Source organism: Crocodylus siamensis, chromosome 5, assembly GCF_052110815.1.
Source record: "Crocodylus siamensis isolate JL-2025a chromosome 5, ASM5211081v1, whole genome shotgun sequence".
In the NCBI taxonomy this organism is placed as follows: domain Eukaryota; kingdom Metazoa; phylum Chordata; order Crocodylia; family Crocodylidae; genus Crocodylus; species Crocodylus siamensis.
In genome coordinates this window covers 27,643,646-27,666,720 of record NC_143399.1, presented here as the reverse complement: position 1 = coordinate 27,666,720, position 23,075 = coordinate 27,643,646, and the positions used below count along the sequence as shown (strand labels likewise).

The window sequence follows — 23,075 nt, the reverse complement described above, 5'->3', positions numbered from 1 at the left end:
GCCCAGCTGTGATGTAAACTACAGATTATATATTTGAGGATGAGGGCTACATCTTGTTTTCTTCCTGGGAATCACTTCCTACATTTGAGCACTGTATAGTTATTAAAGTACTGTAATTCAAAAGAAGAAGTAAAATTTACTCATGCCATGTCTAGTGGTGAAGAACAAGTTTTAGCCCAATCAGGTTCAGATAATGACTAATATGGTGTGGAAGAAATCAAACTTCGCGTTGTGGTTGAATCAGAACTGACAGAGCCAGCTTTTCTTTATTTAAGGCTATACTGTGATCACAGGGAGAATTTCATACAGCAAGGGGAATCACCCACTTACTTGTCTGTTTCAAAGGATTTCTCAGACTCTCTAAGGTTACAAGCGTATTTATACTAAAGACAGAGAAAGAGATAAAAAATACACCTTGGAGAAACAAAACAATAGTAAATTACACAGAAACTTAGGAAGTTTACTTAAACAAACTATCTATGCATAGGGCAAGATATCAAGATAACGCAAGGCATGCAGGAATGCGGATTCCTTATCTCAGAACATTTGAATTAAGCAGTATCAGCACGTCTGGTCTTTGTCTGTTTTTTCTAGTCAAGTAAGCCAATTACTTCTACACGGGCAATTTGGATCTTAGATTAGTCTTTGCTGTTGCATGCCACAATGGTATCTGAGACAGGAGGTGCATCTACATGTGTGCTTTACTGCAGAGTTGATTAGTTAACTCTGCAGTAAAACATCACAGCAGTAAAGTGTCACAATCTACACATGCATGGATATTAGGCTGCAGTAAATTAATTAACTCTGCTGTAGGATAGAACTTTTGGGGGACAGTACTAGCCTATTGTGGAGTACTTAACTGTGATGAAACACATGTGTAGACAGTGACAGGGGCTGGCTGAGGCACAAGGGTGCTAAAGTGCTGGGGCTTCCTCTTGCCAAGCTCTGCACTTTAGCACCAGGGCTGACCCCCGAGGCCCCCTGCCTGCCTGGGGTTGCTCCAGCCCAGCTCAAAGTTCTGCTGTCCCAGGAGCATGTATAGACGCTGTGCCCAGCAGAGGGTGACTCTGGTGCAAAAGCATGTGTAGATGCACCCAGGATGTGCAAGTTGTGCCAGTGGGTAAGATCTTGACAGCATGATCAGGAGTTCTGGGCAAAATTCATCCCTGATGTAGCAAAAATAAATTCAGCAGTTACCTCCAATGATGAATTGGGACCCATTCATGAGTACACAGGTCAGGCACAGGCTGTAGGATGATATGAAAACCTAGCTCGGTGATGCACAACCTTTTGGCCCCACAGATCAAATGAGTGGTATAGATCTGGTCCATGGGCCACCTTGCCCCACATGTCCAAATCAGGCCCTGCATGCCCCACCCAACGCTGCATACTCAAATAGACTCCGTGCCACCCTGAAAACCCAATCTAGTATGCAGGGATCCCCACAGGTCTAGACATTTGACAGCAGGGGAGGGGCCACCACATCCCTGCTGCCAAATGTTTGGACCCAGGGTGAGCCTCATGTCCCAGATGACATGGCTCTCTGGACTGGATAGATTACATCAGATGGTCTGACCAAAAAATATGCATAAAGAAATTAATTTTCCCTACCTTCTTTTTCCCCCCTTCCCCTCACCCTTGCTTTACCTTTTGTTTCTTCTTCTTCCCTATTAATATTTTCACTACATCCTCTCACACTTGTAGCTTCTCTCATTCCTGTTTTCCTGATTCCCAGCCATTTTCTCTTTCACTGACAGTGTCTTTTCTACCTTGTATTCTGTCACTCTAATATCTCCCTTTAATGTCTTCCCCACCTTGCTCTCTTCCTCTTCCCACTCCCCTTTCTGCTTTACTTCTCTGCTTCACCTTTTCATCTTTCTAATTTTTACCTGTTTACATTTTCACTGACATCCTGCCACACTTTTAGCTTCTTCCATTTCTTGGAGTCTCAGAACAGCAGAGACTCCCTATTCCTGAAGAAGGGTGACTGCACCGGAAAGCTTGCTAAGAACTTTTTTTCCAACTACTCAGTTGCTCTAATTAAAGATATCACATCTACTCAAAGAACCATGCCTGCCTAAATAAATTAATAACATTTAATACAGGTTATCTCAGAGACAGAGAGAGATTATATCATCCTATTATTCATTTTAATGATCCAGTATTTTGCGCAGGTGCCAGTTTGCCTGGTGACAGACCAATCTTGCTTTTTACTGATGTTGCTCAATTAATGAAAACTGTTATTGTAAAATAATCCATTTGATGTGTGATAGGGGAAAAAACCATTAAATATACTATTTGTAGAGGTCAAGGAGTTAAAAAAAACACATTTAAATAGTCTGTTTCATTTAAAGCTACCCAAATAAATTGGGAAAAAATATTTGCACTACATTATTAGCTTCAGGTTTACCTGTGTGTCAGACATTGTGACATTCTCCATTGTGCTGCTGCATCTCTTAGCATTGATGAGGAAGCAAATGCCACCCAAGAGAGAGGTGAAGCCCCTTTCAGTTACCTGGGCAGCAGGGATCAAGCCACAGCTATAGTCATTCCCTCCCCTGAGATAGGGGGCTGGAAGCATTGCTTGTTGTGGTTCTCTGGTTGGTCCAGATGCCTAAGTGTTACACAGCCCGGCTTGGGACTTGTCGCAGTGTTTCAGATCACATTCCTTGATGCAGAAGTGTCAGATATACAACCTGTGGGCTGAATCCGCTCTGCAGAGCCCTGTCCTCCAGCCCTCGGTGCTTCCACTGGGTCTCATCAGGCCCACACAGGGCACAGTGTGCTCCCATGGTACCCCCCTCCACCAGCATACTTGGTCTGGCAGCCACTCTATCCAGTCTGGACCCAGCCCCATGCCACTTTTCTAACCTGCAAGTCTTAATGTGTACCTTGACAACAACTTAAATGCAAACAATAGGCAGACAAGAATACCTGGGACTATCCCCCATTTGGCACCCTTTTATCTCCAGGGCTCACTCTGCAAGCAATATCGCTTCATGATACCATTTTGCTTCACTCCAGTTACACATGAAAAGTCACTGAACCTCAGTTAATTTATTCTCCTTTTCCTTATTAAGCCTTGGAAATCGCACAGTTGCTACAAGGAGCACCCACAAATTGTCTTTGAATTGATTTTATTGGCACCCTGTAAGTCTGTAAGATGTGCTGTTTTGCTGTTATTCCTGAGAAGAGAAGAGGAAGGAAATGTTCTTGTGGTTGCTGGGCATTTTCTTTATAGCGTCTGGTTTCTTTGCAGAAAGTCTGATGGAAGAACCAATGAGTAAGTGCACAGCAAGACACAGTCATTCATCTCCCTTCTTCCCTCACCACCCACTCTTGAGTGCTTGACAGCATTTCTGCCCAGGGCACCACAATTGCTAGAGATCTCTCTAGTAAATACAGCAGAATGTTAAAATTTGAGTCTGTATTTGTATCAAAGTTTTACAAATTACCATTTTCTTTATTGCCTGTGTGGAGCGGCCTAAGGTTTTGTAGGTCACATTATACTATTGTAACATCTGATGAAGCAGGTTTTCACCTATGAAAGCTCTCTGAACCAGCTATTTTCTAAGAGTTACACTTAAATCATACTAAATCCAGTGAATGTTAAGGATGTTAAAGTTATAATGCGATGTAAGCAATCACACATTAAGGATTAATTCTGTTCTTGCCTGTGCAGCTCTGAATTGCCACTAGAGAGTTGGTGAGCAGGGGCATGGGTAGGAGCCAGGACACCTGGGTCCTATGCCTGCCCTTGGAGTGAGGGGGATGGGAGAGGTGCATCCTAGGATGCTGGAGAGCTGCAAATTGCTTGTCTTATCTCTGTGGAGCAGATTGAAGTTACCCTAACACAAGCTAAGTAACAACAGCCCAGTGATAATCTTTGCATTAAGTGGCATAACTTTGAGATGTTCAGAGGGCACATAGCACAAACAGAAATGTCATGGTTTAAAGTATGGTTATTCTCCATCAAATAACAATGTAAGGTTGACTCTAGAATCTAAAGTCAGTGGAAAGGCTCCCAACTAATCTCAGTGGGAGTTGGAGTGGGCCACAGGTGACAAATGCAAGGATTTTTTTAGGGCTTTTTGCTCCTATTAACCCTGGGGAGCCCAAATGGCTTCAAGAGAAGGAGCTCAATTCTCTTCCTCCTTAGGTTCCACTACCAGCATTGTTACTAACTTCTATTCAGTTATGTTTATGCAAAAACACTTAAGTCAAGGAGTGTCCAGGCGTTGCTGAAGCCTTGGTTTATAAAGCAGAACCTTTACCGCTGGTAAAAATATGAGAGAAGGAAAGAACAGATTTTGACTCTCAGAGCCCAGAGAGAACTGATTGGACTGGCAGTTAAAGGAATAACTTGTTTTACTTGTAAAGTGAGCATGTTTATTGCAGAAGATATTAAGAGACAACAAACAACGAACTCCACAATGCCATTTCTCAGGGCAGGACTGTATCTTAACGGAAAATCTCCACACACTCTTTACATAATACGCATAAACCCTATTTGATACCAGCAGCCCATTTACAGCCATACTGAAGAGTTACTGCAGCTTTGGTAGTGAAAAACCAAGTGTCTGAAAGCTTTGTAAATGTACCGATTCTGAGTACAGATGAACCCGCCACTTCTCCAAGCCTGTGGTGGGGCACGGTTTAGGTCTCCAATGCATGTCCACTCATCTTCATATAGCCTTGAAACGCACCATTTAGAATGATCATGAAAGGAACAGAAAGTGGAATTCCACGGGGTCTTAATTAGGTTGATGTTGAAGACGTAGTGTTGGAGAGAGCAGTTGGAGGGAAGGTCATGTTTGTAGTGGTGCCAGTATTCAGCTAACAGATCTGTCTGCAATTGCTGAGCCATCCAGGCTACGTAGATGTCTGTAATTACAGAAGATGTAAGTAAATTATATTGATATCATTCCTCCATTCACTTCCCTTACGTTTCTAAGGGTGAAATCCAAAGGATTATTGGGCTTGTGATCTATTTTGTTTCTTTGTTGCCTGAAAGTGGGTTTTTAAAGGCTTTTCTCCTTATTTTGTTTAATCTTACCGATAGTAGGAATGCCTGGTCTAGTTTTCCCTCGTTTTGCTGGCGGACGTGTTGAGGAACTTAAATTTATTTCTGGGAATATTGAATTTTTAACAAAAACTTCCTTTCTCTAAACTGTCAGCTTGGTTATTGGAGTTAAATAGAGATAAACAAGACCTGACAACAGCAAAGCATTTTAAATAATATGACAAATGGTGCCTTCCTCTTATGTGTTCAGTCCCTCATTTCTTCAGCTTTCATTCTCTTGGGTTCTGCGGCAGCACCATTATATTGCTCATTTAACTATCAAGAGTCTTCTGGCTTGAAAGGACCTGTATATCTAATGCAAATGACAAGAAAAAACATCAAAAGGAGAAAAAAAACCCTTCTTCACACATTATACAGCAGCAAAAGAGAAAGACACAAGCCCATTTTTTCTTTGCCTAAAAGTAGAGATTTTTGAAAACCTCTGTCCCTTACATCACCAAAAGCACAAGACAGCCTTTTCCTTTGCTATATTATTACTATTATGTTTCCTATTTTGTGTGGGGTTTTTTAGTAATGTTTAAAAATGTCAGTGCATGCATCTATCTTCTACATTCATTTCTGTAACTGGGCTTCTCTGTTCAGCCTTTCTTACCATCAACAAAAAAGTGTGACTTAGCAAAGTGGAGGAAGTTCTCCCCACCGGCTGACTGGAGTTTGGAGAGGCGGCGCCAGGGGCTCAGAGGCAGCTCAGACCCTGCACAGAGTTTTTGCAGATTGGGGAGGTCAGGGTAAAAGACACTAGGCATGGAGCAGTTGTAGACCTTTGGGTTGTAGCAGAGCAACTGTTTGTCTGAGCAAAAAGACATGGACAAGCACAACATTAAAATGGACTACAGAAAAGCAATTACAAAACTGAAAATGGGCTCAAGCCTGAAACAAAGCAATGTAAAATCAGTGCCTTTTATTCCCCTCATCCTAGGCTTAGAGTAGGACCTAATGATTTGAGGGATACGGTGTTTTTCTGATTTGCACTGCAGGGCTGATTTGCACACCTGGCTTCTACTTCCTCTTGTGCATCATGGGCAGAACTGTCAGCTAGGGCCTCAACCCTGCAGACACTTACGGAGGGATTTCTCTTCAGACCTATAAGTAGGAAAGCACTGAAAGCAAGTCACATGTAAGGTTAAGCATGTGCCTGGTTGCAGGTCAGGGACCCAATTCCAATCACTTAACCTGGTAAACCCAGGCAAAGCACCAGGGTTGCACAAGGGCTCCTGACGGCCTCACTTGGCCTGCAGATCCTTAACTATTGACAGTATGAGACGCACAAAGGCCAGAGCTTAGCTTGCAAAGTCCTGGGGGGAGGTCAGTACTTCACTGAGACAGCTTTTGACTTGTAAACCAAGCACATTTGGGAAGACACACATGGCCTCCCAAAATGTCATTTTTACTCTCAGAGAAGAGTTTTTACTACTCAGAGAAGAGTTGCACTGGGAAATATGCAGTGGCAGTTCTGAATCAGATGTTCAGAAAATTAATTTCTATTTATTTTTTATGACTGGTATTTCACATCACACAGATACTTGTGTAAACTCCTGGTGTGACTCCATGTCAAACTGTTGATGTGTCAGTGTTACTATGCCAGCTTCATCAGCAATTGTATAATATCGTGTAAATGATTATAGTTGTTAAAACAACTAAGCTTTTTTTTTTTTTATAATACTTGACATGCCTGTGCGTGCACAAAATGATTAATCATCACAACAGGCAAGTTGGTATTTATTGGTAACTCAGTTTTGTATGTGAAGAAACTGAGGCACACAGGAAAACTGTGGATAAACATAATTTAAGGACAAGAGTTCTGAGTTTCCAGCCTCATATTTAAAAATGACAACAAAGGACAAAAAATAAGTAGTTCTTTGAGGGCCAGTACTAAAGAACCGATTCAGAGATGTCTGTGCGTGAGCAGGAAGACCTTGCCATACCTATTTCTGCAAACTGGTTATATTTGAATGTTATACAGATGGCTGTTTGTCCATATAGCTCCCCAGAAGGTGGATATCCATAACCCTCCTCAGGGAAGGGTGGGAACCGAGGAATGCTGTGAATCCCCCAGAAACCTTGGGATTTGTCCAACAGTAGAAATCCTGTCAAAATACAGATATGTTAGGGAACAAAGCTAGAGACAACGTAGACATTGTCCTCTTTTCCCTTAAAGTAGCACTGTTCAAGTGGGATGCTAATGATCTGTTTTAACTCAGCTTTAAATCATTTAGAGGGATAATGAATTGCTAACAATAATATATTGTGTTCCTATAGTGCCTCCCATCCAAGGAACTCCAAACCCAATTGTAATATATTTTAACCATTTTACAGATGGGACAATCGAGGCACAGAGAGGGAAAATTACTTGTCCAAAGTCACACGTGAAGTTTGTGACAGAGCTAGGAATTCAATCCAAGTATCAAATGATAAAGAATAAGGAAGGGCAGGACATAGGGAGCCATCAAGCCTATCTACCTGTCCAAGGACCATTCCAGACAGATGTTTATCGAATCTGCCTGTATAGTTTCATAGTTTCTAGGGTCGGAAGGGACCTGAGGAGATCATCTAGTCCAACCCCCTGCCGTGGCAGGAAAGAGTACTGGGGTCAACCGACCCCAGCAAGATGTGCATCTACCCTCCTCTTAAAGACCCCCAGGGTAGGAGCCAGCACCACTTCTCTTGAAAGCTGGTTCCAGACCCTAGCTGCCCTGACCGTGAAGTAGCGCCTCCTGATATCTAACCTAAACCTACCCTCTGCCAGCTTGTGACCGTTATTCCTGGCCACTCCTGGCGGTGCTTGGGGGAACAGGGACTTCCCCAATGCCTGCTGGTCCCCTCTGACTAGTTTGTAACAGGCCACTAGATCCCCCCTCAGCCTTCTCTTGTGGAGGCTGAACAGGTTCAGGTCCTGTCGCCTCTCCTCATAAGGCCTGCCCTGCTGTCCCCTGATCATGCGAGTGGCCCTCCTCTGGACCCTCTCCATGCTGTCAACATCCCTCTTGAGGTGTGGTGCCCAAAACTGGACACAATACTCCAGCTGCAGCCTGACCAGTGCCTCATAGAGGGGGAGGATCACCTTCTTGGACCTGCTCGAGATGCATCTGTGGATGCAAGACAAGGTGCGGTTGGCCTTCCCAACTGCATCCCCACACTGCCGGCCCATGTTCATCTTGGAGTCAGTGATGACCCCCAGATCCTTTTCCGCCTCCGTGCTGACAAGAGGGGAGTTCCCCAACCTGGAGGTATGGTGCCGGTTGTTCCTCCCCAGGTGCATCACCTTGCACTTGTCTGTGTTGAAACCCATCCTATTCTCGTCCGCCCACCCTTGTAACCTGTCTAGGTCTGATTGTAGCCTGTTGCACCCTTCCAGTGTGCCCACGTCCCCCCACATCTTAGTGTCATCAGCAAATTTGAACAGGGTGCTTTTTACCCCCTCATCCAAATCACTGATGAAGATGTTGAACAGTGCGGGCCCGAGGACCGAGCCCCGCGGAACCCCACTGCCCACGTCCTTCCAGGTTGAGAAGGACCCATCCACTGCCACCCTCTGGGTGCGGCCCTCCAGCCAGTCGGCGACCTATTTGGCTGTGTAGGTGTCTACACCACAGCCCCCCAGTTTCTTAATGAGAACGGGGTGAGAGACAGTGTCGAAAGCCTTCCGGAAGTCCAGGAAGACTATATCCACTGCTACCCCTGCGTCTAATGATCTGGTGATCTGATCGTAAAAGGCCACCAGGTTGGTCTGACAGGACCTGCCACTGATGAATCCATGTTGGTTGCCCCTAAGCATGCAGTCCCCTGCTGGCCCCTCCTGGATGTGTATCTCCAGAGATGGAAATTCTGCCAATTTTAGTTACCACTTCTGTGCCTTAACACAGCGTATTTTCTCTCAAAAGATTGCAAAGCACTTACAAATTGTAAGTACACCAAACATTTTACAAGGTAACTCAGTGGAACAAAACTAGAGGTGCACCGATACATCAGTCCTATATTGGATCAGTACCCATGTAAGGAAAATTGACAGTACCAGCAATCAACTTTTTTTGGCTGATAATGTGGCCAATAAATTCTCCATGCATGCAGGCAGCCATGGTGCAGCATGCAGGTTACAAGGAGCACAACCCGGCACTGTGGAAAGCAGCCATGTCTGGCTGGTAAGTCTGTTGTAGGGGAAGGGGCAGGGGCAGGAAAGGTGTCTGTGGGGGACAGATCAAAGCCCCCATGGTGAGGGAGGGAGTAGAGCTGCCCAGCCAGGGTGGGGTGAACTGGGGTGCGGGATAAAGCTGTTGCTCATGTGTGGGGTGCGAGGAAGGGGGGCAGCTCCCACCACTACACACACCCCAGGAGGGCATGTGCCCCTGGATCTGCGTGTGGGGTTAGGGTGGGCTGCAACTGTGGGCTGGGGCTGTAGAAGTGCTGGACTCTTGCCGGTGGGCCCTGGGCCAGAGCTGTGCTTGGGGCAGCAGCAGTGCTGCAACAGGGGATATGGCGAATTTTGGGGTGGCTGCAGTGTTCCCTCACAACAGACTTACCAGCTGGATGCTGCTCTCTGAGCTGCCAGGTTGCATATTGGCAATTAGAGTAGTATGGCCAATATAGCTCGTTAAAAACTGCCCATCAGTATTGGCCCAAAAAATCTCTGTTGGTGCACCCCATAACCTTCCATCACACAAGGACAAGTGAATGACATCATCATCTCCAGTAGACTCTGATTGGCATTCACGCCGCGATTTTTTGGGCTAGTGCCATTGGATTTTCAATGACCACAAAAGGGGCATTCCAAAGGTTGTCATTTAGAAATGTAAGTGATTTTATAACGGCTTTGACCCTCTCTCCCCAGCATTGTACCCTTCCTTATACTGGTCCAAATGGATTAATCAGTGGAGAGAAAACTAACACTGCTAGCAATAGCAGGGCAAGTCCTTGTATAAATCCTTCCCCACATGGAGTTTAGGAGAATCAGCAGGTGGAGGGAACATGGTTCCCATTGCAGCTACATTGCCATGGGGACCAAGGCTTCCAGGGATTCACCGTGTCTGCAAACTAAAGACCTGGGAGTCTAAAGCCCTTGCTCATTCCAAAGGGAGGCCAGACAAACCCAGCTCTCTTCCCCAGTGGAACAACTAGAAATTTGCTGAGGCCCCTCTTCAGGAAGGCACGTTCAACTCATTCATGTGTACCAGTTGATTCCTGAATGTTAGCCTCACATTCTTGCCGCCTCCTAGATTTTCCTGCCCTGAAAGGTCAGAAATTGGGTTCATACTTCTACTTCTATCACTTGGGACACTTGGAAAGCTATTGCTTTCACATCCTGTGTTGCCGGTTCCACTGAGCAAAGGACAGTATGGCTCCCTACTTGCCAAAAGTGAGATATAGATGTTTTATCCTCTGAGAAAAGGGTGAAACGTCAGTAGGACCTAGATGTTTCTGTACTGCATGGACAGCACAGAGGCAAATACAGAAAATAAAAAGTGACAGCATTGGCATCTTTTCATTTTAATTATGCAACAAATCCTTGCACTTAGCTTTGGCTCAAACAACGGTTCTCTTTTTAGAGAGAGAGAGAGAGGGAGAGAAAGAAATTCTCAATAAAAACAGCCGAAAAGAATTAACCTGGTACCTTTTGTGTGCCCTTGCTTCCAGCTGTAATGATCGGAATAAGGGACATCATCATTATATACTGCATAAGCAGTGCTGTCATTCTGCAGGAAAACACCAAATTTTATTAACTTTAATTTGAAGAAAAGGAACAAGCATTTGAAAAAATACTGTTATTTGTAAGAGAACAATACTCCACTAAATTAAACTGCTGCAACCTCTATGATTTACATGGAGAACTAAGATGGTTAAGGTCAATGATGGTTAAAGCACACTATTATTTGTAGCAATCATCACGCAAGAGAGTGATGTAGCTATAGTATCCAGCTGCCTTTGACTCCACCAAACAAAATGACCATGTACCCATTTACAGCTTGGCTGACTGGGGAAACTTGGCTTTGGTACAAGCCCACATTCAGTTTAAAATGAGGAACTGTAACAAGATCTCTTAACCTTTCTGCCAGTGTGTCCCTGCAAAGAGACAGGCTAGGTTAGGTCTGCATGATAACCTAGTTTCTAAGGGCGAAGTTACACGTTACACTTAGCCCATACTAAATCTGTGGAACGTTAAGCATGTTTAGCATAGTGGGAGCATGGAGCTGCAGGGAGCAGGGAAGCATGCTTTCCCATGGCTCTGTGCTGCAATTGTGCTAAACCCTGGTGTCTCCACTTCTGTGCTGCTGAAGCATGCAAAAGGCTGGGGAGACTGAGACTGGGTCGGGGGGGCTGGGATCAGGTCAGCAGGGTTCACCCCGGGAATGTAGGGACTTGCAGACTGAAGCCACAGCCCTCATACTCCATGCCTGTCCACCTCCCAGCTCCAGGGTTCAGCAGCTGCAGCTCCCCCCCATGACTTTGGCAGGGCCTTGCCTACTCCTGGATAGTACCATCCCTTGGGCGGTAGAGTTTGGGAGGGTGAAAAGTTCATCCATGGAGTAGGAGTTAATGGGGAAGAGCTAGAAGTGGAGCATCCTGGGATGCTTGAAAACTGCAAATTGCTTCATGAAGCAGACTGAAGTTACCCTAACACAAGTTAGGTAGCACAGCCCAGAGTTAATCCTCTCCTGAAGTGGTATCATGGAGATGCTCAGACAATCCACAGGGCAGTATTTTCTTTATTTTTGCAGGTTGTTTCTGATTTAGTAAATCTGTGGAACATTAAGTGAAACAACTGGAAATTTAGTAATCACATCATAAGGAAATTGTTCATTAAAGTTTTGTTTAGGAAATGTTCCAATCATTCTTAATTAAGTGGTACAGTTACTAGTTTTAGCAAAATAATCACACATACACAGCACCCTATTTCTCTTATAAGCTCTTTTGGCCCAATGGATTCTAGTGGACTTTCAAGGTGCTTCTCCCTCCCAAGCTCTATAGTTTGCAAGTGTTAGGAGAACATAACAAATTGGCACCTCTGTTCTATCTACAGAGTGTAAACACCTTCTCCCAGTGACAGTGTCCAATCCAGACAGAAGAGTCAGGAAGATTAGCAGTGTTTAACTGGCTTCTTGTAATCTTTCCGTTCCACAAAGTTAACTACAAAAACACTTGAAAATAATTTTACAGGCCTATCTTGAGCCCACAGCAAGAATGCCAAACCATAGTCCAATGTGACCCATAGTATGTCAGTAACAAAAAATATCTGTATCAGTTGTCAACCTTACAGAGAGTGGGCTTGATATTCCACTTTCTTGTGCCTTGGAGGGGTATGCATACCTGCAGAGAGTGAGTATAAAATGTGGCTACCATGTGGCTCTACTAACATTTTACAACAACTTTGCACAAGCATGACTGGGCGAGGTGCCAGGCAGTGAAAATCCAAGCCCATTATGTAGACTGTTAACTGGATGAATAGTCCAACTGATTTCAATGGGAGTAAAAAACCTGATAGTTAAACTGGAGCTCACTATTTTATGAACAAGATGATGTAGTAAGACTGATTGGTATAGCAAGGCCCTAGATTTAATGCCTTATCCATCCAACCCTACTTCCTGTGCATCTAAATGAATATTCACAGATTAAAATACTGCTCAGGGGGAATGAGGGTTGAAGAAAACTTATAGGTGTGTAAGTTTGCATTCTGAACATTTTGCTTATTGGATGCCTTGGTAATGTTTTAACTGTGTGAAAGGTTTGGCTGGAACCCAGAACGCGCCCAAAATGGGGTTGGCTTCTAGTTCTAGCCAAACCTGCAAAAGATCTGCTTTGCTTCATGAAATTTGTGGAGAAAGAGTAAGCATATTTCTCTTTCCTTTGAGAACACATATACTGTCAGTCAGGTCTCACAATGGTTTTTTCATTTCATTTACATTCGTTTAATTTCATTTACATTTTAGACGTTTCATTAAATACAACAAAATGAACATATTAACAAACAACAATGAAATGGCGCTTGCCTTGGACTCATATGCTTCATAAAGTTGCATCAGTGTTTGTCCCAGCGCATTCTGTGTCATATTGACTAGATATTTACTCAGTGCCCAAGCTTTCGTTGAAGAATCCATGTACATGTATTCCAGTCCAGACCCAGAACCCTCTTCTCTCATGTATTTTGGTAATTTATAAAGAAGAAACCTGCAGCAAATAGAACAATAATCAAAACGATCAGTCATCCTGCTGGCATCACTTCCCTGCTACATGGTATGTGAACACTTAAGGCCAGATTTCATTCTACCCATTAGGTGCATAAGTGGATTTAGACATCAAAGAGCAATCCTACTCCACCCTGCTGGAGTCCCTGAAGAACAGTTTATACAAACTAGATACGTCTTTCTCATCCTGGTTGCTTTTTTGTGACTCAGTCTTAAGGACAAGATAAAAGCATGATGAAAAAGTAAATGTATTAATGTTTTTAGAGGCTTAAACAGGATGGAACAGATTTGTACTTAGGCACCTATGTCTTCTTAGATGCCCAATAGATAGATCAGTTTGGCTCTTAGATCAAACAGAGTGTCTTTCATGCATAATCTTTCCTAGGGAAAAAAAAATCTCCATTTAAAACCTTCAGAAATGTTGATTTTAAAAAGTAAACTCTAAGACACAAAAATCAATTACTGTGGGAGCAGTAGCTGAGTGAGGGAGAATTCTCCCTTTGCCATGGTGAATGTCAGAACTCCTCAGTCTTGTTTTCAAGGAAATGTAAAGCCTATTCTTAGGCTCAGCCTAAGTAGATGTAATTTTGGTGACATTCAGTACTCAGTCCCCTAATACATGGTTGTCATTTGGCCCTTAATGTTCTCAGGCACACTGAAACATGTCCATGGCTATTTAAAAGAGTTTGTAGTTTAGATCTACTCTGAAAAATGACAGAGGATATTTACCCTGTAGCCATGGTTCAACACAGGATACGTTATCCTGCTTTTTAGGTGTGTTGCAGCCAGTGCTGAGCTTCTTGCTGCTGTAGCTAGACAGCCAGAGTGCACTCAGCATGCAAGCTAGCTGATTTAAAGCTAGCCTAGGTTTGTCTGTGATTATGATCTGTAATTTTGTGCTCAATGGGTCCCATCTAAAAAATCCTGTAGAAAGGCTTCGTGGTGGTGGTGGTGAGGGGGGAGGTGGGGTGCACAACTGACGCTTGTAAACTGACTTAGCCTGCAAAAACTTTATCACTCTTGGTGCCATAAGAGCCAACTTTTTTTTTTTTGCCAGTAGCTGCTTGTGGACATAAGCTGGGGGGGGGGGGCAAACGGCACTTTACTTTTAACTTGGTGTGTTCCTGTGCCAAGCCCCATGCTTGCCCAGAAGATGCAATGCGTTACTTCAACCCAACTCTGCAGCATCTGTAAAGATTGGGTGCTATAGTGGGGCTTTTTTGGTGCTTTTATCCAATAAGTAATTGAATCAGCTTTAACTAAAAGCATCAAAAAGCCCCACTGAAGTGTCCAATCTTTACAGATGCTGTAGAGCCAAGTTGAAGTAACACACTGCTTCTTCTGGTAAAGCACAGTTCTTTTGTGTTTTTTTTTAACAGCTGCAAGTGTGGCTCCATGGGTGCTGAGCACTTATTAATTTTTTTCAGTGGGTGCTTGAGCCCTGGAGCACCCATAGGGTCAACAATACCTATGCCTGGTGCTGCATCAGAAAGAAGGAAACCCAGTGAAGTGTCCGGTTCTAGGCTGTCTTAAAGTCTGGCAGTAAGGAAACAGGTTTTTAACCAATACATTGAGTGTATTTGATGAAATCCTCGAGAGAATAAATGTGAAGCCTCATGTTAGCATTGTTAGAGCTTTTCCAAACAGATTTGCACTTAGACAAACTCTTGTTAAAATGAGTGTTTACAGATATTAACCACAAACGTGAATCATCTTCAAAGTTGATTCATCAGTCACCAGAGGTTCAAGTTCACACTGATGTTCTTTTGTGAACAAAACGGCTCCATCAACACAAGTTTTCCAAAGCAGAAGTCCATGTGGTTATCCAGACAACTTTCTTTGGGTGTACTAGTAAAACCATTTATTATTAGCACTTCTATTAAAGGTGACCCTAGTGTGCATGTGCCAGATGCATATGCACATAGAAAAAAAAAAACACTTGCCACAATTAGTTTATAATGAGAGAGACAAATTTAAGAGAGAAGCAGAAAAAGCAATACAAACATATTTTGGAGCAATGTCTCGGTAGCAAAATGTATATATACACAGGAGAGAAATACACCACTTCAGCAGTCCTGGCAGACCATTTAGCTCATCATTAGCTGCTAGTGATATTACATCAGCATCAGGAATGGCTGTAGTTCTTACTGAAGTATTATAAAGAGAACTAGGAGGAGATTTTACAGATTAATTTCATGAGCACGCTTCAGAGTCATAACAATCCTATTCTCTTCATCTCAAGATCTGAGGATGGGAAGAAGAGAAATTATAACATGCTCAAGAATTAGTACATGAAATCTTTCCAAGCTGCTTGTGAAAGGTATGGAACAGTTTTGCAATAGGCATGTCTGATGGCTTTTTGTGATTGAAAGGCTTGACCACGCTTGACAGTTTCCCGGTGGCACATTTAGGGCCCTTCCAGGAAGGAGCTGAGCACAAGAGGAGTGTAAGTCATGCAAGTATCTTCACAGATAACTATTTACAGCAAAATACTCAAGCGCTTCAGTGTTTGCAGGATCAGTTATTACCTGGCAATTATGTGGAATGGAGAGAAACAGAGGAGAAGGAGGAAGGACTCCATTTATTAGATTCTGGTCTACACACATATATTGTCTATGATTAAATGTAGAGGTAAAAGAATTCATGCTTTGCTTAATAATTGTCACGCATTTGCTTAATTAGTGGGGTTAGTGACCATGACTCCAGGCTGAAGAATTAAAATGACCAGCTACGCACGCATTTATCAAGATATTGCCTAACCCTGGCATTGTCCTACAATGTGGCAAGTCACCTGCCAGGTGCTGCAAGTCCCACTGACTTCAATAGAACTTAAGAGCATTAATATCTTGAAGTAATCACTTAGGAGTTCACACGCAAGTCTGGTGTTTTGGGTCTTGTTTATTCAAAGGTTTTAAATGAATTAAGAGAGATGCCCTCTGCCCTTATTACAGACTAGCAAATTGCCCATTGTGATGTGGGGTGGGGAGAAGAGGAAGGGGCGCTGCTACCCAGCACCCCGTGGTGCTGCTGATCTGCCTTGGATGTGGTGGTGAGGCTGGAGTGGGGGGGCCAAGGCCAGCACTGTGCCGTCAGCACCGTGCACTGCCGTTGCCTCCAAGGAGCGGGGGGCGGGGAGAGGTTCTCTCCCACTCTGGCCCCTCAGTCCCTGGCATCTTGGTGGCGCTCTGCCATGTGTGTCTGTCTATGCAGAGCACTCTGATTGGTTGCTTCAGTCAGCATTGTGATTGGCTGCTGAGACAACCAATCAGAATGCAAATAAAGTGTTAGGGACAGACAGACAGACACACTAAGGCTTGTATTATATTAGCACTACTGAACCTAGAGTCCTTTAGGCAGGTAAAACTCTTAGTAAGTGCACTATACATTGTAGAGTGAAGACTTCAAGATGAGCTAAATAAAAGTAAATACTAGACCTTGATAGCTTCTTCCCTTGATATAACATGCAATTCCATATGCGTCTGGAGAACACAGATGTTGTCACACCAGAGATCAGGCACAAGTGATCTCTCTAAGTATCAAATACTACAAAGGAAGGCATCAGAATGCCAAAAATGTGCAATCATGAAATACTGTGAAGGGATAGGATTAATTATGAGGACAACTTTAACTCCAATGTATTACAATCCACTGTGTAATAATACATTGTGTGCAAGAGGAAGTTCTGCTTCTGCTCCTTATTTGTTCTTCATAAAACACAAATGCTGCTAGGGGTATGACCAGCAGGTCTGGCGACTGACTGTTCCAACTGGCTTGCAGCACTGGTAGCTGACATCGGCTCTTTAGTGCCAGACTAAGTAGCGCACTTTCCCACGCTGTAAGCTTCTCTGCGTTACTTGGCAATATGCCCCACCCCTGATCTAGCCAATCAGTTCTTGACTACAGAGACTGCTAGAGAAGGGAGCAATTTATACTCACATTTTATTCTGATGCAGACAAGTGAGTTAAGTCCATGCTAGTAACCATAACTCCCAGTTTTGTCCACATCCAAGCCAGTATCTTGCAAGTAAAAAGCCACTTCCACTACAATTCACCAATAACCTGGATGCTGACAGTATTTCTATACATTCACCTATGTCCTGGAGGCTTGGCATTAGAACACAGATAGCATGCTTACTTTGATCATAATTAATGCTTTGTAAATCCATGCTAATTTTGCACTTAGTTGTAATGCAGCAACATGGTTAATTACCTTGAAACCAAATCAGATTTCAAAAACCCATGTTTTACTTTCCAAACGTATGGTTTAAAAACTACCTCAAAATTAGAAAACATTAAAAATGCTGATTATTACAGATTATGGTTCTGTGATCTAGCTCTTTAATGCAATATAATTTAAAGCATTTTCACTTTTACATTACAGAAGTTTTCCAATATATATTTTTTGTTACTTACCAATCAACTGGTTCACCTTCTTCACTTCGGCAGGAAATTTCAGCCGCCCACCGAAACTCGATGATACTACATAATAACAAAGCAAAGCAACCCCATACATATCCTGCAGACATTTTAGGCTGTCAGATGCCCAGAACAAGTAAACACTTGATTCTAAAAGGAGAAGTTCTCTAGTTCTCTTGCTTCGGTTTCCTTAGCTTTCAGTTCTCGCGAGAACATAACAAATACTACCTGTGCCAACAAAGAGCAAGTCAATGCAGGCAAAGTTCTGGTATGATAATAAAGCTACCCTATATGAAAAAAAAATTATAAAGAATGAAAGCAGTGAGAAGTATTCTTCTTACAATCAAAACCTGATCTATAAGGTGCTGATTGTCCTAAACAGCTGATGACTCAGAGGAGTTCGGAGTGCTAAATGGAGCTGCCCACCATTTTTAGTGATTTTTTAAGGTGTATATATATATATAAAAATAAAAGAATAAATGAATTTTTGAGAAAAAATTTCAGATTCACCAAAAATTTCTGGTTCTAATGAAAGCCCCCAGTACTGACACATTTTTTTTTGGTTTGTTTTGGACCAGGGACAAAAACTTAATGAAAAACCAAACAAAACCAAACTTCTTTTTTCACAACAAAATGAAACATTTCCCCACCACTTCCAGTGCACAGAGCACTTTCAGCAGACATTGGGTCTCATCCTGTACAATGCAGAGGGTCCTGGGATGGGCCCAATGTTCTCAGCTCCCAAAGTCAATTAGGCTGTTCTCTTACTGTTTGTAGATTCGACCTCTGCACACAAATCAAAGAAACACTCAGGCTCCCTGTTTCATTTTATTTAATTAAACCCATCCAGCATTAGACACAGATGAAGTTTTACATTTTTATATATATATTTAGTTACCTATGCTTAAAAATGCTGCATTTTTTAAAAACCAGGGGAAAAAGAACCTTTCCCTTCCACCCACACTTAAGAAAGTCTTCATTTTTTTTAAAAGAATCACCATTGGGTGGAGTCCTAACATGGGACATTTCTGCTCCCCCCCCCCCATAGATTTTTTTTAAAGCAAGTCCTGGATGATTTATTAGAACAAAAATTGCCTTGCAGTCTGCATGTTCATCTTTCTTTACTAACAATAGTATTAGAAAAGGGGCATTATGAAAGAAGGAATATATTATCATGCCTAGTCACTATCATCACCAAATTCATGATAACAAACACAGGAGAAGTTTGGATCAGGAGCTCAATTTTCCTGTTCAGAATCATCTTTGATTACACCCATGACTGAATAGCATAATCTAAGAGGCCTGAACTTATTATTGAGACACCTGCAAAATTTTTCCTGTAAAGAAATAAATTCTGGTGAAAATGAACAGTTTAAGTTTTGTTGACATTTCAATTCGTTTTTGACACCGGTCTCTCATTTTGCAATTCTCTCTTGTTTATTAAGACATTTGCTGTTAAAAAAAATAGTTGGCATACTTCTGACAATTTTTGCTTCTGAGCTATTTATCCTTCTTTGGCGGTATGCTATCTATCAGTGGCATAATAGAGCAGAAAAGCCTTAAATGTTTGCAGCTGTTCAGTTTAATGCTTGGAACTTGCCTCCTTGTTGTTTTCAAGACAGTCTCTCCCTCCCTTCTCTGAAATGCCCCATGTCCTTCATCAAGGCTTTCAGTGGTAACTCCTCCCTCCCTGCCCTCTAGAGAACATGTACAGCACTGCGCCAAACTTTGCATCTTCAACCAATATACCACATCTCTTTGAACTTTGCCTTCTAGCCTGGGACTCCAGCTTGCTTGATGCTGAACTCATCCCGTAAGTCTGTGAGTGGGAACTTGAAGATGATGATCATCAGTTTTCAGGCCTGAGGCCTTACGGCTTAGCTGCATCACCAAGGTCTTACCAGAGTAGGAGAAAATGTAACTCTTTCTCCAACTCTAGGAAAAATTAAAGAGGGATTGTGCTTGAGAAGGCCCAGGCCCAGCCCCAGCCCCAGCTTAAAACTATTAAATCCTGGTAACATTCCTGAGGAGGGTGGTCAAGGTTCTTTGGTAGATGTGATATGTTTTATAGACCAACTGAGCAATTGGAACAAAGTTCTTTGGAATAAAATATATCAGATTTACCCAAAGAACCTTGTCTCGCTATGTCCTTTGACCAACATGTCTATAATCTATACCCTTGCAAGCTTTTGGGCACAAGCGCCCTTTTTCAGGTATAGGTAGACTCCGCTGTTCTGAGATTTTCAAGGAATGAAAGAAGCTTAAAGTGTAACAGGAGGTCACAGGAGGTCAGTGAGAATGCAAACAGGTGGAAATTAGGAAAACAATTGGTAGAGAGGGGAGGGGAGGGAAGGAAGGAAGGGGGAAATGGGTGGAAGAATGCTAAAGGTAAGCAAGGGAGACTGAGGAGGGTGGTGGCATAATGACTACCTCTTCTCCCCTGGGGATAAATAGTCGTGGGAGATGGGCAGCTCCTGAGGAACCTATAACTTTCTTTGTCCCCAGTGACCTGCAGGAAGGCACTTAATGCATTCATACCACCTTCCTGGGAGCACTGCTGAGAAGTTCCCCTGCCCACTTGCTTCAAACCATGGAAATGCAGTGTAGAGTTGAATGTGTGCCAGTAAGCATGCCCCAGCCCATGTATGGCACTTGGCATGTCCTCAGGGAGTCTCTGAGCTGCTTACATTGCCTCATTCTCAGGAGTTAGCATGCAGAGAACAGGAGTGAGTGGGTGAGCTATGCCTCAGGACAATGCAGTTATGTACTTGTAGGCAAAGTAGTATTTTCAGGATGTATTTGATGTTGAAAGTAGGTTAAAAAATAGGAGGTGAAATAATGAAAAGGAATGAATAGAAAGAGACAACAATTTTTAAATGGAAATTCTTTAAGCTTTAGTTAAAATGGAAAGATTCTCGCTGTTTCTTCAGCTCATTCCTGGAACGAGGGGATACATGCTCCATCAGGCTGCCTCGTCCAGGGCTCTGAGTACCCAAGACCTGAGGGAGGGAGTGTCCCATGGCTGGCCAGGTTGTCTGAATGACAACAGCAGTTGCTGTTCCTAGCTAAGCAGAAGAAATGGCTTCCTTATAGGAGAGTGAATGAAAAGTGGCAATGTTAGTTTCATATCAAATAATTGTCTGATCCTACCAGATGCTGAATTGCATGAGCTCCTTGGTGGTGGTGGTGGGAGGGTACTAAGCAGCTATAAAGATTAGGTCTACAATATATTTAAAGTGTGATGCAGCACCTGCAGACTCCCTGCTGCAGTAAGTATCGGGTCTTCTCATGCACGCTGAGTGTCTTGGACTAGTCTAGTCGGGGCCAAGCGTTTTGGCAGCTGTGCCACATATTAACCCTTTGCCTGGAGTGGCAGCTGTGCTGCAAATTAACCCTCACCAGAGTGGCCATTTAGGGACAGATGACCCTTTAATTCTCCCATATAAGCTCCTGAGCAGGAACAAAAATGTCTGGGCAGCAGGGCTCAACCTGATCCCAGACGGCTTTGCTATTCTCTCCTTCCAGCTTGTGCTCCAATTCCTCTCTCTACTTGATGTCCTGGCTTCTCAACCTGGCTTGCTCTCTGACCCCACTCTCTGCCTGAACTTGACTTGTCCCTGGATTCTGCTTCCCCTTCCTGTCCCCAGTCAGCACCTTGATCTCAGAGTGACCCATGACCTGGCTACCCAGGACCAGGAGTGACCCAGCCATTCACTCCTGGCTTTACATACAGAGAATTAGGTGTAATTGCTTCTGAGTGCCCTGGGAAGGCACCAATAATCACTCCCATGGCAGAAAGCCTGAGAGCAGCACTGTGTGCGTGACCACCTTGGTTCACTTCCAGATTTTGGCCTGCACAGAAGAGGAATAAATAGGCAGAGCACGTTTCAGCATGGTTGTTCTGGGCACAGCACTGAATGGTGTTGGCTTGCCCTAACGATATCCATACAGGGAACTATTATACAGTGCTGTAAATCTAAGCTCAGGCTTTATGCACAATGTCTTCTCCACAGAGATAAGCTCTCCCATTGTTAAGTCATTGGACTAGGCACCTGCCCATCATACCTACTCTGCAAAGTCTTCAGCTCACTGTGCACACTTTAAAATAACAGTACTAACAAAGTAACAATGCATTCATCTTTTAGCTGTCTCACAAGCCACAGTATTTACTAAAAATCATAAACATTACTTTAGAAAATAAATGGGAAAAATGGTCTACCAGATAAAATGATCTAAATGAGCATGAACTTTTGCAGAAATAATGAATGCATTCCAGGTGGCACAAATGCTGGACATACAGCACTGCCTCTCCTCGTCTTGTCACACACCTCCTCTCCCAGGTCTCAGGCTATCCCTGTCATTTGACTCTGGGTGGACTTGCATAATGCTTCTTCTCTCACATCAGTGTGGGAGCTCGATGCCAAATTATATAGGACTGAATTAAGCACAGGCTCAGACCTGTTCAATTTAAAACTTTTATTGTTTCACAAAGTCATAAACTAAAGGAGGTCTGTTGGTTCACGAGGTTCCCAAATCAAGCCCTTGCTCTCTAACCCGGAGGCTAGGTGCGGCTGCCTGATTCAGTAGTCTCAGAACTGGTCAACAGCTCATTTAAAAGGAGTCCCTTATCTTTTTTAGGCAAAAGATACAAAACTGTCCCCATGGTGGAAGTGAGGCATCTAACATAACTTTACTATTAGTTATATATGATAACACTTATACATATGCATTTTCTAATTTTTACTTCTATTGGTTATTTAGTTAACTTATCTATATTATAATATCAGGTGATACGCTTTGTATTATAATCATTATGCTTCTTATGTTAATTTTTAATGACCTTTATATTTCTTATGCTAATTTTCTATAACCTAAATACATTATTCATCTATATGTTTTGCTGGTTTTTGCAGGGTTAAAATGTCAAAACTGACATAATATGTGGGGGGGGGGGGGGTTTCGTCATTGCGGTTTAGCCATGCAGTTTCCTATTCTTAACAATGTAAGCGGCATGTCTGCTATTTTTATCATTGTTTAAAGGTCAGAAGTTCAGTATTTTCATCTAAGGGTCAGAAAGTGATTACCAGAATGTCAATCGCTGACTCCTCAACCTCCTTGAAGCATTCTGGGAATTTTAGTGCATTTTTTTTAATGCTAGGCCTTGCTTAGCATAAGCACTCTCTCACAATCAGGGGCTGGGTTGCAGGCTACTCTGTACCAAACACAATCAGATTTAAGTCCAAGTTCTGCAGTTCAGTTCTACTTAGGCAATGACACTGCTAATCCCTGACAAAAATCCAAAACTTCTGTAAAGCAAAGTGTTATTGATTCAATACTCAAAGTATTAATGTTTTGGAGAAAATCTGTCTTATAAACAATAAAATGAACTATGTTCCTTTTGA

The 23,075-nt window shown here is 42.9% G+C and overlaps 2 protein-coding genes across 3 annotated transcripts in view; one reads left to right on the top strand and one right to left on the bottom strand.

The window, feature by feature from the left end:
* Positions 1-23,075, top strand: part of LOC149863630 (uricase-like) — a 53,916-nt gene that overhangs the window by 8,106 nt on the left and 22,735 nt on the right. The gene's annotated exons all lie outside the window — the stretch shown is intronic.
* Positions 300-23,075, bottom strand: part of DNASE2B (deoxyribonuclease 2 beta) — an 81,843-nt gene continuing 59,067 nt past the window's right edge. Inside the window, exons 1-6 of one of the 2 annotated variants that reach the window (XM_090046939.1) lie at positions 17,671-17,858; positions 13,063-13,240; positions 10,689-10,770; positions 7,009-7,170; positions 5,676-5,873; positions 300-4,884 (exon numbers count right to left, since the gene is read on the bottom strand). In XM_090046939.1, coding sequence (XP_089903065.1) covers positions 4,529-4,884; positions 5,676-5,873; positions 7,009-7,170; positions 10,689-10,770; positions 13,063-13,240; positions 17,671-17,783 — 1,089 coding nt within the window. In that variant the 5' untranslated portion in view covers positions 17,784-17,858 and the 3' untranslated portion in view covers positions 300-4,528. Of the gene's footprint in view, positions 4,885-5,675; positions 5,874-7,008; positions 7,171-10,688; positions 10,771-13,062; positions 13,241-17,670; positions 17,859-23,075 lie in introns of those variants that run through there. The other variant, XM_090046940.1, reaches the window with a different exon arrangement.